Source organism: Bombina bombina, chromosome 2 (genome assembly GCF_027579735.1).
Source record: "Bombina bombina isolate aBomBom1 chromosome 2, aBomBom1.pri, whole genome shotgun sequence".
Taxonomy (NCBI): domain Eukaryota; kingdom Metazoa; phylum Chordata; class Amphibia; order Anura; family Bombinatoridae; genus Bombina; species Bombina bombina.
The window spans coordinates 147,510,639-147,530,652 of NC_069500.1; the positions used below are offsets into that span (position 1 = coordinate 147,510,639).

Sequence of the window (20,014 nt, forward strand, 5' to 3'; positions counted from 1 at the left end):
GCAAAAGACGTTCCTTCTTTGAAGAAGGATTAGGACATAATGATGGAACAACAATCTCTTGATTGATATTCCTGTTAGAAACAACCTTAGGTAAAAACCCAGGTTTAGTACACAGTACTACCTTGTCTGAATGAAAGATCAGATAAGGAGAATCACAATGTAAGGCAGATAGACTCTTCGAGCCGAGGAAATAGCCATCAAAAACAAAACTTTCCAAGATAAAAGCTTAATATCAATGGAATGAAGGGGTTCAAACGGAACACCCTGAAGAACTTTAAGAACCAAGTTTAAGCTCCACGGAGGAGCAACAGCTTTAAACACAGGCTTAATTCTAGCCAAAGCCTGACAAAAGGCTTGGACGTCTGGATTCTCTGCCAGACGTTTGTGTAAAAGAATAGACAGAGCTGAAATCTGTCCCTTTAGCGAACTAGCGGACAAACCTTTTTCTAAACCCTCTTGTAGAAAAGCCAATATCCTAGGAATCCTAACTTTACTCCATGAGTAACTCTTGGATTCGCACCAATATAAATATTTACGCCATATCTTATGGTAAATTTTTCTGGTCACAGGTTTCCGAGCCTGTATTAATGTATCAATAACCGAATCCGAAAACCCCCGCTTAGATAGAATCAAGCGTTCAATTTCCAGGCAGTCAGCCTCAGAGAAATTAGGTTTGGATGGTTGAAAGGACCCTGAATTAGAAGGTCCTGCCTCAGAGGAAGAGACCATGGTGGACAGGACGACATGTCCACTAGGTCTGCATACTAGGTCCTGCGTGGCCACGCAGGCGCTATCAGAATTACCGATGCCCTCTCCTGTTTGATCCTGGCAATCAGTCGAGGTAGCAACGGAAATGGTGGAAACACATAAGCTATGTTGAAAACCCAAGGGGCTGCTAATGCATCTACCAGCACCGCTCCCGGGTCCCTGGACCTGGATCCGTAACAAGGAAGCTTCGCGTTCTGGCGAGATGCCATGAGATCCAGATCCGGTTTGCCCCAACGACGAATCAGTTGAGCAAATACCTCCGGGTGAAGTTCCCACTCTCCCGGATGAAAAGTCTGGCGACTTAGGAAATCCGCCTCCCAGTTCTCTACGCCTGGGATGTAAATCGCTGACAGGTGGCAAGAGTGAGACTCTGCCCAGCGAATTATCTTCGAGACTTCCAACATCGCTCGGGAACTCCTGGTTCCCCCTTGATGATTGATGTAAGCCACAGTCGTGATATTGTCCGACTGAAATCTGATGAACCTCAGTCTTGCTAACTGAGGCCAAGCTAGAAGAGCATTGAATATTGCTCTTAATTCTAGAATGTTTATTGGAAGGAGTTTCTCCTCCTGAGTCCACGAACCCTGAGCCTTCAGGGAATTCCAGACTGCTCCCCAGCCTAGAAGGCTGGCATCCGTTGTTACAATCGTCCAATCTGGTCTGCGAAAGGTCATTCCTTTGGACAGATGAACCGGTGACAACCACCAGAGAAGAGAATCTCTGGTCTCCTGGTCCAGATTTAGCAAAGGGGACAGATCTGAGTAATCCCCGTTCCATTGACTGAGCATGCATAGTTGCAGCGGTCTGAGATGCAGGCACGCAAATGGCACTATGTCCATTGCCGCGACCATTAAGCCGATTACCTCCATGCACTGAGCTACTGATGGGCTTGGAATGGAATGAAGGACACGGCAAGCATTGAGAATCTTTGATAACCTGGACTCCGTCAGGTAAATCTTCATCTCTACAGAATCTATAAGAGTCCCTAGAAAAGGAACCCTTGTGAGTGGTAACAGAGAACTCTTTTCCACGTTCACTTTCCACCCATGCGACCTCAGAAATGCAAGAACTATCTCTGTATATGACCTTGCATTCTGAAAACTTGACGCTTATATCAGAATGTCGTCTAGGTACGGAGCCACCGCTATGCCTCGTGGTCTTAGTACCGCCAGAAGTGAGCCCAGAACCTTCGTAAAAATTCTCGGGGCCGTGGCTAACCCGAAGGGAAGAGCCACAAACTGGTAATGCCTGTCTAGAAAGGCAAACCTTAGGTACCGATAATGATCTTTGTGAATTGGTATGTGAAGGTAAGCATCCTTTAAGTCCACTGTGGTCATATATCGACCCTCTTGGATCATGGGTAGGATGGTTCGAATGGTTTCCATCTTGAACGATGGTACCCTTAGGAATTTGTTTAAGATCTTTAAGTCCAAGATTGGCCTGAAGGTTCCCTCTTTTTTGGGAACCACAAATAGATTTGAGTAAAATCCTTGTCCCTGTTCCGATCGCGGAACTGAGTGGATCACTCCCATGATTAAGAGGTCTTGTACACATTGTAGAAATGCCTCTCTCTCTTTACTAGGTTTGCTGATAACCTCGAAAGATGGAACCTCCCTTGTGGAGGAGAGGTTTTGAAATCCAGAAGGTATCCCTGAGATATAATCTTCAACGTCCAGGGATCCTGCACATCTCTTGCCCGAGCCTGGGCGAAGAGAGAAAGTCTGCCCCCCACTAAATCCGTCTCCGGATAGGGGGCCCTGTCTTCATGTTGTCTTAGGGGCGGAAGTAGGCTTTCTGGCCTGCTTGCCCTTGTTCCATGACTGGTTGCCTTTCCAACCCTGTCTGTAACGAGCAGTAGTTCCTTCCTGTTTTGGAGCGGAGGAAGTTGATGCTGCTCCTGCCTTGAAGTTACGAAAGGCACGAAAATTAGACTGTTTGGCCTTTGGTTTGGCCCTGTCCTGAGGAAGGGCGTGGCCCTTACCTCCCGTAATGTCAGCAATAATTTCCTTCAAGCCGGGCCCGAATAAGGTCTGCCCTTTGAAAGGAATGTTAAGTAGCTTAGACTTGGAAGTTACATCCGCTGACCAGGATTTAAGCCAGAGCGCTCTGCGCGCCTGTATGGCGAATCTGGAATTTTTAGCCGTAAGTTTGGTTAGATGTACTACGGCATCTGAAACAAACGCATTAGCTTGCTTAAGGGTTCTAACTTTGCGCAAAGCCTCATCCAATGGCTCTGTGCGAATCGCCTCTTCCAGAGACTCAAACCAGAATGCCGCTGCAGCCGTGACAGGTGCAATGCATGCAAGAGGCTGCAAAATAAAACCCTGTTGAACAAACATTTTCTTAAGATAACCCTCTAATTTTTTATCCATTGGATCTGAGAAAGCACAGCTATCCTCCACCGGGATAGTGGTACGCTTGGCTAAAGTAGAAACTGCTCCCTCCACCTTAGGGACCGTCTGCCATAAGTCTTGTGTGGTGGCGTCTATAGGAAACATTTTTCTGAATATCGGGGGAGGGGAAAAAGGCACACCGGGTCTATCCCACTCCTTACTAATAATTTCTGTAAGTCTTTTTGGTATAGGAAAGACGTCAGTACACACCGGTACCGCATAGTATCTATCCAACCTACATAATTTCTCTGGGATTGCCACCGTGTCGCAATCATTCAGAGCCGCTAATACCTCCCCTAGTAACACACGGAGGTTCTCAAGCTTAAATTTAAAATTTGAAATTTCTGAATCCGGTCTCCCCGGATTAGAACCGTCACCGACAGAATGAAGCTCACCGTCCTCATGTTCTGCAAATTGTGACGCAGTATCAGACATGGCTCTCGTGTCATCAGCGCGCTCTGTCCTTAACCCAGAGCTATCGCGCTTGCCCCTCAATTCGGGCATATTATATAATACTTCTTTCATAACATTAGCCATATCATGTAAAGTGATTTGTAAGGGCCTAGATGTACTAGGCGTCTCAATTCTACGCATCTCCCGAGCGGGAGACGCAGGTACTGACACGTGAGGAGAGTTAGGCGGCATAACTTCCCCCTCGTTGTCTGGTGATAGCTTCTTTATCGGTACAGATTGACTTTTATTCAAAGCAATATCAATACAATTGGTACACATCGTTCTATTGGGCTCCACATTGGCTTTTGAACATGATGAACAAACAGTTTCCTCTGAATCAGACATGTTTAAACAGACTTAGCAATGAAACTAGCAAGCTTGGAAATCACTTTCAATAAGTTTACAAGCAATATAAAAAACGCTGCAGCGCTTTAAAAATACAGATATAATTAAACAATTCTTAACAAGAAGTGTAATTTTAGCAGAGGATTGCACCCATTAGCAAAAGGATGATTAACCCCTCAATACCCAAAACGGATAAAACGGATATCAATTAAGATTTAACGCTTTTAAGCACAGTCAAGCACACTGTCACAGATCTGCTGTGACTGATTACCTCCCTCAAAAATGAATTTTGCAGACCCCTGAGCTCTCTAGAGACGTCCTGGATCAAGGAGGAAGAAGCAGGAAGACTGTGCTAGAATTATAACTGCGCAACAAGGCGCTAAAACAAGGTCCCTCCCACTCCTATCACAACAGTGGGAGCCCTGATATAACGGTTTCCATGCAGAAAATATATGTCAGCTATGTGGAAAAAAATCATGCCCAAAGAGATTTATCACCAAAGTACCTCACAAAAACGAATAACATGTCGCTACCACTGCAGATAAGGCTTAAGTATTATTTCAGTTTTAACAGTATTTTTTCAGTCAAATTCTAGTCCCTAGAAAATAACTTGACTGCGCATACATTTATCAGCCTGATACCAGTTGTCACTACTGCATTTAAGGCTGTACTTACATCATACGGTAACAGCAGTATTTTCTTAGTAAATTCCATTCCCAGAAAATAATGTACTGCACATACCTCATTTGCGGAGGACCCCGCATGCTATTCCCAGTTTCTGAAGTTACCCCACTCCTCAGAATGTCGAGAACAGCCAGTGGATCTTAGTTACGCCTGCTAAGATCATAGAAAAAAAACGCAGGCAGTTTCTTCTTCCAAATACTGCCTGAGATAGAAAAACAGCACACTCCGGTGCCATTTAAAATAACAAACTTTTGATTGAAGAATAGTTAAGTAAAAACTCCAGCTCCTCTCGCGACCTCCTTCTTTGTTGAGGGTTGCAAGAGAATGACTAGATATGACATGTGAGGGGAGGAGCTATATAGCAGCTCTGCTTGGGTGATCCTCTTGCAACTTCCTGTTGGGAAGGAGAATATATCCCATAAGCAATGGATGACCCGTGGACTGAACACACTTAACAAGAGAAATACTATCTGTCTTGAATAGACAGGGCAGGCCGTGGACATAAATTTTGTTTTCTTTTGCAAGATGTACCGAGTCCACGGTTTCATCCTTACTTGTGGGATACCAATACCAAAGCTTTAGGACACAGATGAAGGGAGGGACAAGACAGGGACCTAAATGGAAGGCACCACTGCTTGCAAAACCTGTCTCCCAAAAATAGCCTCCGAAGAAGCGAAAGTGTCAAATTTGGAAAATTTGGAAAAGGTATGAAGCGAAGACCAAGTCGCAGCCTTACAAATTTGTTCAACAGAAGCAGCATTTTTAAAAGCCCATGTGGAAGCTACCGCTCTAGTAGAGTGAGCTGTAACTCTTTCTGGAGGCTGCTGTCCAGCAGTCTCATAAGCCAAACGGATGATGCTTTTCAACCAAAAGGAAAAAGAGGTAGCTTTAGCCTTTTGACCCCTACGCTTTCCAGAATAGACAACAAACAAAGAAGATGTTTGACGGAAATCTTTGGTTGCCTGCAAATAGAACTTCAACGCACGAACCACGTCCAAGTTGTGCAACAGACGTTCCTTCTTAGAAGAAGGATTAGGACACAGAGAAGGAACAACAATTTCCTGATTGATATTCCTGTTAGTAACAACCTTAGGGAGGAACTCAGGTTTGGTACGCAAAACCACCTTATCAGCATGGAAAACAAGATAAGGCGAGTCACATTGTAATGCAGATAGTTCAGAAACTCTTCGAGCTGAAGAGATAGCAACTAGAAACAGAACTTTCCAAGATAGAAGCTTAATATGTATGGAATGCATGGGTTCAAACGGAACACCTTGAAGAACTTTAAGAACTAAATTTAGACTCCATGGCTGAGCAACAGGTTTAAACACAGGCTTAATTCTAGCTAAAGCCTGACAAAAAGCCCGAACGTCTGAGGCATCTTCCAGACGCTTGTGCAACAGAATAGACAGAGCAGTTATCTGTCCTTTTAAAGAACTAGCTGACAATCCTTTCTCCAATCCCTCTTGGAGAAAAGACAAAATCCTAATCTTACTCCATGAGTAGCCTTTGGATTTGCACCAAAAAAGATATTTACGCCATATCTTATGATAGATTTTCCTGGTGACAGGCTATCGAGCCTGAATCAAGGTATCTATGACCGACTCAGAGAAAACCCGCTTTGATAAAATCAAGCGTTCAATCTCCAAGCAGTCAGTTGCAGAGAAATTAGATTTGGATGCTTGAATGGACCTTGAATCAAAAGGTCCTGTCTCAGTGGCAGAGTCCATGGTGATAGAGATGACATGCCCACCAGGTCTGCATACCAAGTCCTGTGTGGCCACGCAGGCGCTATCAAAATCACCGAAGCTCTCTCCTGTTTGATTCTGGCAATCAGACGTGGAAGGAGAGGGAAAGGTGGAAACACATAAGCCAGGTTGAACGACCAGGGTACTGCTAGAGCATCTATCAGTACTGCCTGAGGATCCCTTCACCTGGAACCGTAACGAGGAAGTTTGGCGTTCTGACGAGACGCCATCAGATCCAATTCTGGTGTGCCCTATAGGTGAACCAGTTGAGCAAACACATCCGGATGGAGTTCCCACTCCCCCGGATGAAAAGTCTGACGACTTAGAAAATCTGCCTCCCAGTTCTCTACCCCTGGAATATATAGATAGCTGACAGATGGCAAGAGTGAGTCTCTGCCCATCGGATTATTCTTCAAACTTCTATCATCGCTAAGGAACTCCTTGTTCCCCCTTGATGATTGATATAAGCCACACAGTCGTGATGTTGTCCGACTGAAATCTGATGAATCTGGCCGAAGCCAGCTGAGGCCACGCCTGAAGAGCATTGAATATTGCTCTTAATTCCAGAATATTTATCGGTAGGAGGGCCTCCTCCCGAGTCCACAAACCCTGTGCTTTCAGGGAATTCCAGACTGCACCCCAGCCCAGTAGGCTGGCGTCCATCGTCACAATAACCCAAGCTGGCCTGCGGAAACACATTCCCCGGGACAGGTGATCATGTGACAACCACTAAAGAAGAGAGTCTCTGGTCTCTTGATCCATATTTATCTGAGGAGATAAATCTGCATAATCCCCATTCCACTGTTTGAGCATGGATAGTTGCAGTGGTCTGAGATGTAAGCGAGCATATGGAACTACGCCCATTGCCGCTACCATTAGTCCGATTACCTCCATACACTGAGCCACTGACGGCCGAGGAATGGAATGAAGAACTCGGCATGTGGTCAAAATCTTTGCTTGCCTGACCTCTGTCAGAAATATTTTCATGTCCACCGAGTCTCAGAGTCCCTAGAAATGAAACTCTTGTGAGAGGGGAAAGAGAACTCTTTTTTACGTTCACCTTCCACCCATGAGATCTTAGAAAGGCCAACACTAAGTCCGTGTGAGACTTGGCTAGTTGGAAAGTCGACGCTAGAATTAGGATGTCGTCTAGATAAGGCGCCATTGCTATGACCCGCGGCCTTAGGACCGCCAGAAGGGACCCTAGCACCTTTGTGAAGATTCTTGGCGCCGTGGCCAACCCGAAGGGAAGAGCCACAAACTGGTAATGCTTGTCCAGAAAGGCAAACCTGAGGAATTGGTGATCTTTGTGGATAGGAATGTGTAGATACGCCCACTTTAAGTCCACGGTGGTCATATATTGACCCTCCTGGATCATTGGTAAAATAGTCCGAATGGTCTCCATCTTGAAGGATGGGACTCTTAGGAATTGGTTTAGGATCATGAGATCTAGAATTGGTCTGAAGGTTCCCTCTTTTTTGGGAACCACAAACAGATTGGAGTAGAAACCCTGCCCCTGTTCTGCTTTCGGAACTGGGCAGATCACTCCCATGGTAAAAAGGTCTTCTACACAGCGTAAGAACGCCTCTCTCTTTGTCTGGTTTATAGACAATTGAGAAAGATGGAATCTCCCCCTTGGAGGAGAATCTTTGAAATCTAGAAGATACCCCTAGGTTATGATTTCTACAGCCCAGGAGTCCTGAACGTCTCTTGCCCAGGCCTGAGCAAAGAGAGCGAGTCTGCCCCCTACTAGATCCGGTCCCGGATCGGGGGTTACCCCTTCATGCTGTCTTGGTGGCAGCATCAGGCTTCTTGGCCTGTTTACCCTTGATCCAAGCCTGGTTAGGTCTCCAGATTGGCCTGGATTGAGCAAAGTTCCCCTCTTGCTTTGCAGCAGGGGAAGAGGAAGCGGGACCACCCTTGAAGTTTCGAAAGGAACGAAAATTATTGTTTGGTCCTGATCTTATTTGACTTATCCTGAGGGAGGGCATGACCCTTACCTCCAGTGATATCTGAAATAATCTCTTTCAGTTCAGGCCCGAATAGGGTCTTACCCTTAAAAGGGATGGTCAAAAGCTTAGATTTTGAGGACACATCAGCCGACCAGGACTTAAGCCATAACGCTCTACGCGCTAAAATGACAAAACCTGAATTCTTTGCCACTAATTTAGCTAGATGAAAAGCGGCGTCTGTAATGAAAGAATTAGCTAGCTTAAAGGACCAGTAAACACAGTAGATTTGCATAATCAACAAATGCACAATAACAAGACAATACAATAGCATTTACTCTGAATTTCAAATGAGTAGTAGATTTCTTTCTAACAAATTTTAAAGTTATGTATATTTCCACTCCCCCTGTACCATGTGATAGCAATCAGCCAATCACAAATGCATATACGTATAGTCAGTGAATTCTTGCACATGCTCAGTAGGAGCTAGTGACTCAAAAAGTGTAAATATAACAGAATGTGCACATTTTTTTTAATGGAAGTAAATTGGAAAGTTGTTTAAAATGACATGCTGTATCTGAATCATGAAAATTTTATTTGACCTGAGTGTCCCTTTAAGCGCCCTAATTCTATCCAGAATATCATCTAATAGGGTCTCCACCTGAAGAGACTCTTCCAGAGCCTCAAACCAAAAGGCAGCTACAGTGGTTACAGGAACAATGCACGCTATAGGCTGGAGAAGAAAACCCTGATGAACAAAAAACATAATTTATGTAAGAATTTACCTGATAAATTCATTTCTTTCATATTGGCAAGAGTCCATGAGCTAGTGACATATGGGATATACAATCCTACCAGGAGGGGCAAAGTTTCCCAAACCTCAAAATGCCTATAAATACACCCCTCACCACACCCACAATTCAGTTTAACGAATAGCCAAGCAGTGGGGTGATAAAGAAAGGAGTAGAAAGCATCAACAAAGGAAATTTGGAAATAATTGTGCTTTATACAAAAAAATCATAACCACCATAAAAAGGGTGGGCCTCATGGACCCTTGCCAATATGAAAGAAATGAATTTATCAGGTAAATTCTTACATAAATTATGTTTTCTTTCATGTAATTGGCAAGAGTCCATGAGCTAGTGACATATGGGATATCAATACCCAAGATGTGGAGTCTTCCACTCAAGAGTCACTAGAGAGGGAGGGAATAAAATAAAAAAGCCATATTCCGCTGAAAAATAATCCACAACCCAAAAAAAATAAGTTTATTTTCACTTTTGAAAGAAAAAACAAATCAAAAGCATAAGAATCAAACTGAAACAGCTGCCTTTTCTACCAAAAACTGCTTCCGAAGAAGCAAATACATCAAAATGGTAGAATTTAGTAAATGTATGCAAAGAGGACCAAGTTGCCACTTTGCAAATCTGATCAACTGAAGCTTCATTCTTAAAAGCCCACAAAGTGGAGACTGATCTAGTAGAATGAGCTGAAATTCTCTGAGGCGGGGTTTGACCCGACTCCACATAAGCTTGATGAATCAAAAGTTTCAACCAAGAAGCCAAGGAAATAGCAGAAGCTTTCTGACCTTTCCTAGGACAAGAAAATAAAACAAATAGACTGGAAGTCTTCCTGAAATCTTTAGTAGTTTCCACATAATATTTTAAAGCTCTTACCACATCCAAAGAATGTAAGGATCTCTCCAAAGAATTCTTAGGATTAGGACATAAAGAAGGGACAACAATTTCTCTGCTAATGTTGTTAGAATTCCAAACCTTAGGTAAAAATTGAAAAGAAGTCCGCAAAACTGCCTTATCCTGATGAAAAATCAGAAAAGGAGACTCACAAGAAAGAGCAGATAGCTCAGAAACTCTTCTAGCAGAAGAGATAGCCAAAAGGAACAACACTTTCCAGGAAAGTAGTTTAATGTCCAAAGAATGCATAGGTTCAAATGGAGGAGCCTGTAAAGCCTTCAGAACCAAATTAAGACTCCAAGGAGCAGAAATTGACTTAATGACAGGCTTAATACGAACTAAAGCCTGTACAAAACAGTGTATATCAGGAAGTACAGCATTCTGTGAAATAAAACAGAAAGAGCGGAGATTTGTCCTTTCAAGGAACTTGCAGACAAACCCTTATCCAAACCATCCTGAAGAAACTGCAAAATTCTAGGAATTCTAAAAGAATGCCAGGAGAATTTATTAGAAGAACACCATGAAATGTAAGTCTTCCAAACTCTATAATAAATCTTTCTAGAAACAGATTTACGAGCTTGTAACATAGTATTAATCACTGAGTCAGAGAACCCTCTATGACTTAGAACTAAGCGTTCAATTTCCATACCTTCAAATTTAATGATTTGAGATCCTGATGGAAAAACGGACCTTGAGATAGTAGGTCCGGCCGTAACGGAAGTGGCCAAGGCGGGCAATTAGACATCCAAACCAGATCCGCATACCAAAAGCTGTGTGGCGATGCTGGACCCATCAGCAACACAAAAGACTGCTCCATGATTATTTTGGAGATCACTCTTGGAAGGAGAACTAGAGGCGGGAAGATGTAAGCAGGTTGATAACACCAAGGAAGTGTCAGCGCATCCACTGCTTCCGCCTGAACATCCCTGGACAGGTATCTGGGAAGTTTCTTGTTTAGATGAGAGGCCATGAGATCTATCTCTGGAAGACCCCACATCTGAACAATCTAAGAAAACACATCTGGATGGAGAGACCACTCCCCTGGATGTAAAGTGTGGCGGCTGAGATAATCCACCTCCCAATTGTCTACACCTGGGATATGCACTGCAGAGATTAGACAGGAGCTGGATTCCGCCCAAACAAGTATCCGAGATAGTTCTTTCATAGCTTGGGGACTGTGAGTCCCACCCTGATGATTGACATAAGCCACAGCTGTGATATTGTCTGTCTGAAAACAAATGAACGGTTCTCTTTAGCAGAGGCCAGAACTGAAGAGCCCTGAAAATTGCACGGAGTTCTAAAATATTTATTGGTAATCTCGCCTCTTGAGATTTCCAAACCCCTTGTGCTGTCAGAGATCCCCAAACAGCTCCCCAACCTGAAAGACTCACATCTGTTGAGATCACAGAAGCCCCTTGAACCAAAAGATGGTGATCTATCCACCATGTCAGAGAGTGTCGTACATTGGGATTCAAGGATATTAATTGTGATATGTTTGTATAATCCCTGCACCATTGATTCAGCATACAAAGCTGTAGAGGTCTCATGTGAAAACGAGCAAAGGGGATCACGTCCGATGCTGCAGTCATGAGACCTAAAACTTCCATGCACATAGCCACTGAAGGGAATGACAGACTGAAGGTGCCAGCATGCTGCGACCAATTTTAAACGTCTCTTGTCTGTTAGAGACAGAGTCATGGACACTGAATCTATCTGGAAGCCTAAAAAGGTGACCCTTGTCTGAGGAATCAAGAAACTTTTTGGTAAATTGATCCTCCAACCATGTTTCCGAAGAAACAACACTAGTTGATTCGTGTGAGATTCTGCAGTACGTAAAGACTGAGCTAGTACCAAGATATCGTCCAAATAAGGAAACACCGCAATACCCTGTTCTCTGATTACAGATAGTAGGGCACTCAGAAACTTTGAAAAGATTCTTGGAGCTGTTGCTAGGCCAAATGGAAGAGAAACATATTGGTAATGCTTGTCTAGAAAAGAGAATCTCAGAAACTGAAAAAGTGTTCTGGATGAATCGGAATATGAAGGTATGCATCCTGCAAGTCTATTGTGGACATATAATGTCCTTGCTGAACAAAAGGCAGAATAGTCCTTATAGTCACCATCTTGAAAGTTGGTACTCTTACATAACGATTCAAAATTTTTAGATCCAGAACTGGTCTGAATAAATTTTCTTTCTTTGGTACAATGAATAGGTTTGAATAAAACCCCAAACCTTGTTCCTGAGGAGGAACTGGCATGATTACCCCTGAAGACTCCAGGTCTGAAACACACTTCAGAAAAGCCTGAGCTTTTACAGGGATGCGTGAGAGAAAAAAATCTTCTCACAGGAGGTTTTATTTTGAATCCTATTCGATACCCTTGAGAGACAATGCTCTGAATCCAATGATTTTGGACAGATTTTATCCAAAAATCCTTGAAAAACCTTAATCTGCCCCCTACCAGCTGAGCTGGCATGAGGGCCGCACCTTCATGCGGATTTAGGGGCTGACTTTGGTTTCCTAAATGGCTTGGATTTATTCCAATTTGAGGAAGGCTTCCAATTGGAAGCAGATTCCTTGGGGGAAGGATTGAGTTTTTGTTCCTTATTCTGACGAAAGGAACGAAAACGATTAGAAGCCTTAGATTTACCCTTAGGTTTTTTATCCTGAGGCAAAAAAACCTCCTTTTCCCCCAGTGATAGTTGAAATAATAGAATCCAACTGAGAACCAAATAAATTATTACCTTGGAAAGAAAGAGATAGTAATCTAGATTTAGATGTCATATCAGCATTCCAAGATTTAAGCCACAAAGCTCTTCTAGCTAATACAGCTAAAGACATGGATCTAACATCAATTTTGATAATATCAAAAATGGCATCACAAATAAAATGATTAGCATCTTGTGAATAATGCTAGATATGTCAGAATCCAATTCATGTTGCGCTAAATTTTCCAACCAGAAAGTTGATGCAGCCGCAACATCACCCAAAGAAATAGCAGGTCTGAGAAGATGACCTGAATATTAATAGGCTTCCTTAGATAAGATTCAAGCTTCCTATCTAAAGGATCCTTAAAGGAAGTGTTATCTTCCATAGGAATAGTGGTATGTTTAGCAAGAGTAGAAATAGCCCCATCAACTTTAGGGACTTTTTCCCAAAACTCTATAGATTTTGCTGGTAAAGGATACAATCTCTTAAACCTTGAAGAAGGAATAAAGGAAGTACCTGGCTTATTCCATTCCCTGGAAATCATATCAGAAATAGCCTCAGGAATAGGAAACAGCATTTTTCCAACAGCATTTAAACGTTTATTAGACTGAACGTCAATAGGACTGGTTACCTCAATATCCAAAGTAATTAACACTTCTTTTAATAAAGAACGCATATACTCTATTTTAAATAAATAAGTAGATTTGTCAGTGTCAATATCTGAGGAAGGATCTTCTGTTTCAGATAGATCATCATCAGAAGAGGATGAATTATTATGTTGTTGGTCATTTGAAATTTCATCAGCTAAATGAGAAGTTTTAAAAAGACCTTTTACGTTTATTAGAAGGTGGAAATGCAGACAAAACCTTCATAATAGAATCAGAAACAAATTCTTTAAAATTTACAGGTATATCATGCACATTAGAAGTTGAAGGAACTGCAACTGGCAATGTACTATTACTGATAGAAACACTATCTGCATGTAAAAGTTTATCATGACAACTATTACAAATGACATTTGGTGGAATAATTTCTACAATTTTACAACAAATGCACTTAGCTTTGGTAGAACCGATGTCAGGCAGCAATGTTCCAGCAGAAACTTCAGAGACAGGATCAGATTGGGACATCTTGCTCAATGTAAGAGAAAACACAACATATAAAGCAAAATTATCTATTTCCTTAAATGACAGTTTCAGGAATGGGAAAAAATGCAAAAGCATAGGCCTCTTAATAGAGAAGAAAGCAGGAGGCAAACATCAATGGGGTATTGAAATAATGAAAAAAATTTGACCGGAAATGACACACTTGCGTCACTAATGACGCCGCTGTGTGAAAGGTCTCGGCGTCACGTATGATAAATTTCTTAAAGTGTTTATATTCCCAAATATGAAACTGACAGTCTGCAGAAGGAAATACATGAACCTGACTCATGGCAAATATAAGTACAATACATATATTTAGAACTTTATATAATTGCATAAAGTTCCAAACCATAGCTGAGAGTGTCTTAAAGGGACCCTAAACACCTGCTGGAAATGCTCTAAACTAACTTTTACTGATTATCCTAAATAAACTGATTGTAATGATGTATGCAGTTTTTATCTTACTGCATTCTATTGTAGATAAAAGCTTTAAAATGTAAACGTTGATCTGCAGCATTGTATAAGCTATGCAAGCTGCCATCTTGTAACGTGCGTTCCTCAACACTGTGTCACGTGATGCACACAGCACCAGCTATTACTAAATCATAGTGAGCCCTGCAGTGTCTGACAAGAACGGCTTCAGGCACTGTTATGTTTATAAATAGCACGAGGAGGGAAGGAAGTGTGAGGGGGGGGAGGAGAGGTGGAGAGAGCAGGCACAGGGGGAAGAAAGAAAGCAAACTCACGCTGCATAAAAATTGTAACAAGAGACATTCATCTACCTTACATATGATCTCCGGAGCCTTTCTTCCTCCTGTGCCTCCCTCTGTCTTAACCTCTCCTCCCCCTTACACTTCCTTTCCCTGCTCGTTCTATTTATAAACATAACAGTGCCTGAAGCCGTTCTCGTCAGACACTGACTGCAGGGCTCACTGTGATTTAGTAATAGCTGGTGCCGTGTGCCTCACGTGACACACTGTTGTGAAAAATACTTTAACAAATGGCAGCTTGCATCACATCCAATGCTGCAAATCAATGTTTACATTATAAATCTTTTATCAAAAATAAAATGCAGTAAGATGAAAAGACTGCATACAGCATTGCTAGTTAGTTTATTTTGCACAGTTAGAAAAAGTTAGTTTAGAATATGTTAATTAGGTGTTGAGGTTCCCTTTAAGTAATGAAAACATACTTACCAAAAGACACTCATCCACATATAGCAGATAGCAAAACCAGTACTAAAACAGTTATTAGTAAAGGTAATGGTAAATTGAGAGTATATTGTCGATCTGAAAAGGGAGGTAGGAGATGAATTCAAATAAGTGATACTCCCTTCACGTCCCTCTGACATTCGCTGTACTCTGAGAGGAATCGGGCTTCAACAATGCTGAGAAGCGCATATCAACGTAGAAATCTTAGCACAAACTTACTTTACCACCTCCATGGGAGGCAAAGTTTGTAAAACTGAATTGTGGGTGTGGTGAGGGGTGTATTTATAGGCATTTTGAGGTTTGGGAAACTTTGGCCCTCCTGGTAGGATTGTATATCCCATATGTCACTAGCTCATGGACTCTTGCCAATTACATGAAAGAAATTTTCTTAAGTAGACCCTCTAATTTTTTATCCATAGGATCTTTGAAAGCACAACTGTCCTCAATAGGTATAGTTGTACGCTTAGCCAGAGTAGAAATAGCTCCCTACACCTTAGGGACCGTCTGCCATGAGTCCTGCATGGTGTCAGATATGGGAAACATCTTCTTAAAAACAGGAGGGGGAGCGAACGGAATACCTGGTCTATCACACTCCTTAGTAACAATGTCCGAAATCCTCTTAGGGACCGGAAAAACATCAGTGTGTAAGATGGACAAATATTTAGAGGTTGCTGTTTACAATTTCTCTGGAACTACAATAGGGTCACAATCATCCAGAGTCGCTAAGACCTCCCTGAGCAACAAGCGGAGGTGTTCTAGCTTAAATTTAAATGCCGTCATATCTGAATCTGTCTGAGGGAACATCTTTCCTGAATCAGAAATCTCTCCCTCAGATAGCAAATCCCTCATCCCTACCTCTGAACATTGTGAGGGTATATCGGATACGGCTACTAAAGCGTCAGAAGGCTCAGCATTTGTTCTTAACCCAGAGCTACTGCGCTTCCCTTGCAACCCAGGCAGCTTAGATAAAACCTCTGTGAGGGTAGTATTCATAACTGAAGCCATATCTTGCAAGGTAAAAGAATTAGACGCACTAGAGGTACTTGGCGTAACTTGTGCGGGCGTTACTGGTTGTGACACTTGGGGAGAACTAGATGGCAAAACCTGATTTCCTTCTGTCTGAGAATCATCCAGTGCCAAACTCTTATAAGTCAAAATATGCTGTTTGCAATTTATAGACATATCAGTACAAGTGGGACACATTCTAAGAGGGGGTTCCACAATGGCTTCTAAACAAATTGAGCAATGAGTTTCCTCAACATCAGACATGTTGAACAGGCTAGTAATGAGACAAGCAAGCTTGGAACACACTTTATTTAATGAAAAAACAACAATTTTCAAAAACGGTACTGTGCCTTTAAGAGAAAAAAAAAGGCATACACAAACTGCAAAACTGCTTAAAATTACCTCAAATTTTCCAGTAGACTCACTAAGCTTTAATAAGATTGCACCACAAGCAATTTAAACAATTAACCCCCAAATATGAAAACCGGATTGACAAAGTGTCAAAGACCGGTAAAACCCCTGTCAGCACCCTGCCACAGCTCTGCTGTGGCGCCTACCTGCCCTTAGGGATTGCTAATGTGGAGATAAAGCTTCGATTAGGCCCAAGAAGTTCACCAGGACGCTCCGGTGTTGTAGCTTGCTGCTTGTCTATAGAAAATAACTGCGCAACTGAGGCGCGAAAATAGGCCCCGCCCACCGCACTCGATGTTACTAAGGCCTTCAGAAAAATCTACCAAGCGTCTTTACAGCCATGTGGGTTATAAAAACCCCAAAAAGCCAAGTGTACCCTCAATACAGTTGTCCCTTAAAGTAATATAAACAGTACTCCAGGAACACACAAACGTTTTCCATATAACATTCAAACTGAGTGTCCCATAAGTTTAGCCCTTTATGCAAGCTAGTAATGCCCCGTATAAGACTAGGATTACTGCTTACCCTTCCCCTCATGGGGATACTGTAAGCCTTTCTGAATTATCACAGTCTTTCCAGAAAAAATGACTGAACATACCTCATTGCTGTATAGCAAGAAACCGTTCCTCACACTGAAGTTTTACTGTACTCCTCAGCTTCTGTGGGAACAGCAGTGGACCTTAGTTACAAATGCTAAGATCATCATCCTCTAGGCAGAAATCTTCATCTATCTCCTGCCTGAGAGTAAATAGTACACACTGGTACCATTTAAAAATAAACTCTTGCTTGAAGAAAAATAAAAACTAACAGTTTATCACCTCTTTCACTTTACCCTTCCTGCTTAGAGCCGGCAAAGAGAATGACTGGGGGGTGGAGTTAAGGGGGGAGCTATATAGACAGCTTTGTTGTGGGTGCTCTCTTTGCCACTTCCTGTAGGGAAGGATAATATCCCACAAGTAAGGATGAAACCGTGGACTCGGTACATCTTGCAAAAGAAAATCCAAAATGTTAATTACAGACTCAATGACACTTTACTGGCCGTTACAGATGAGGAACAGGACTTGGACATTATTATTTCAGATGATTTAAAACTTAGTAAACAATGTAGTAATGCGAGTAAGGCTAGCAGAATGCTTGGATGTATTGGTAGAGGTATTTGCAGCAGAAATAGTAAGGTTCTTATGCCACTTTACAGATCATTAGTTAGGCCTCATCTTGAGTATTGTGTGCAATTCTGGGGTCATGATCTCAAGCTGAAGCGTTTAGAAGATATACAAACTTCAGGAACTAAATGTGATCCCTGTGTATAGGGATCTGCAGATAAGAATCCATGAGGTCTAGAATCCTGACCAATAAGCTTAGGGATGTGTTTATGTATTGAGTACCGCAGAGGATTGCAGGAGGATGTACCCAAGTCCCTCAGGGGGAGGCTAGGAACAAGTCCCAGTGACGCCTGAGGGTAGTTATGACTGAAGTCCAGTTAGGGAAATACTGTGCACATAAAAAAAAAAAAAAAAAAAAAAAATGTATTCCTATGTCCCTGTATCATTCAGCTGCTGTTAAAAAGGGACAGTCTACACCAGAATATTTGTTTTAAAAAGATAGATAATCCCTTTATTACCCATTCCCTAGTTTTGCATAACCAACACAGTTATATTAAAGGGACAGTCAAAACCCATGAAAACTTTCTACCATACCTTAGCTCAACAACAAAAAATGAGCCTGCACCGCATCCCATCTTCAATAACACTAACGTTAGGTGGCTAATCTTCAATGAACATTTAGTTAACAGCGGCAGATATGGCCACCAAACTCCTCCCCCTCCGTACCTTTCTTGTTTTAAATAAATACTTGTTCACAGGGACACTGTTCTATTTCTAATGCGCTATTAGAAATAGAACAGTGTCTCCGTGAACGCGGCTAAATAATCTAGCCGAGGATTTGATTCTCATTGGCTGAAGACTTGGAGAAGAAGTCTCCTACGTAACAGGGGGAGGAGTTTGGTGGCCATCTGCCGCTGTTAACTAAATGTTCATTGAAGATTAGCCACTTAACGTTAGTGTTATTGAAGATGGGATGCGGTGCAGGCTCATTTTTTTGTTGTTGATCTAAGGTATGGTAGAAAGTTTTCATGGGTGTTGACTGTCCCTTTAATACACATTTTACCTCAGATTATCTTGTATCAAAGCCTCTGCAAACTGCCGCTTATTTCAGTTCTTTTGACAGACTTGCATTTTAGCCAATCAGTGCTGGCTCCTAGGAACTCCACGTGCATGAGCACAGTGTTATCTATATGAAACACATGAACCAACATCCTCTAGTGGTGAAAAACTGAGATGAGAGGCGGCCTTTAAGGGCTTAGAAATTAACATATGAACCCCCTAGGTTTAGCTTTCAACTAAGAATACCAAGAGAACAAAGCAAAATTGATAGACGTCAATTTAAAAATTGTTTAAAATTACATGCCCTGACAGAATAATGAAGGTTTGTTTAGGACTAGACTGTCCCTTTAAGAGTCTTTTCTGTCTTCAATGTAAAGAATACTCCCGAGGGACTCTGGGTCTCACATAAGTCTGAGCTCCCAATTTGTAATCCATAAACAAGAAGCTGGAACAACCTCTATTCTTAACCATCTCCTACGAGGCAAAGAACAAAACAAAGATATTGGAGAGATTTTAAACTCAGATATGGGTTCTTGACCTCTTTCTAGTGGCGGGAAATATCCCCCATATGTTATAGAGGATCGTGTACATCATTTTCCAAAAGAGATAGAGATATATATATAGATATACACATATACATACACCACATGCTTTTAGAATCAAAACTTACCTGTAGGAGTAATGAAAGAAAAAGGAATAAGCAACCAGTGGGCCAAAAAGCAAAAATTAAATGACATCTTGACAGCCGCACCTAAAAAACAAACCAAAGTACAATTTAGTATACCCAATGATAATTAACGTATTGCCAAATATAGCTAAAACTAAGGTGCAAGATGGAATATTTTTTTAAAAAAGGAGCCAAGAAAAGAATTTAGGTATGTATGTTTAAATATATATCCTATATAATAAAAGGCCAAGTGTGTTTGTCCGAAGCTGTCATGCGCAGTAGAGACTGCGCGCGAGGACAAACACACCTGGCGTCGTGTGGTGGAGTGGGCGTGGCCAGATGCTAAGAGACAGATAGCTCTAAAGATGAGGAGAAAGAGAGAGAATAGAGAAAGAGAGAATAGAGAGAATAGAGAAAGAGAGAGAATAGAGAGAATAGAGAAAGAGAGAGAATAGAGAGAATAGAGAAAGAGAGAGAATAGAGAGAATAGAGAAAGAGAGAGAATAGAGAGAATAGAGAAAGAGAGAGAATAGAGAGAATAGAGAAAGAGAGAGAATAGAGAGAATAGAGAAAGAGAGAGAATAGAGAAAGAGAATAGAGAAAGAGAATAGAGAAAGAGAATAGAGAAAGAGAATAGAGAGAATAGAGAAAGAGAATAGAGAAAGAGAGAG

At 41.9% G+C, this 20,014-nt stretch overlaps 1 protein-coding gene across 1 annotated transcript in view; it reads right to left on the reverse strand.

Moving 5' to 3' along the window:
• Positions 1 to 20,014, reverse strand: part of IL6ST (interleukin 6 cytokine family signal transducer) — a 221,812-nt gene that overhangs the window by 175,073 nt on the left and 26,725 nt on the right. The window contains 1 exon segment of the mRNA XM_053699691.1: positions 19,347 to 19,427. Coding sequence (XP_053555666.1) covers positions 19,347 to 19,413 — 67 coding nt within the window. The 5' untranslated portion in view covers positions 19,414 to 19,427.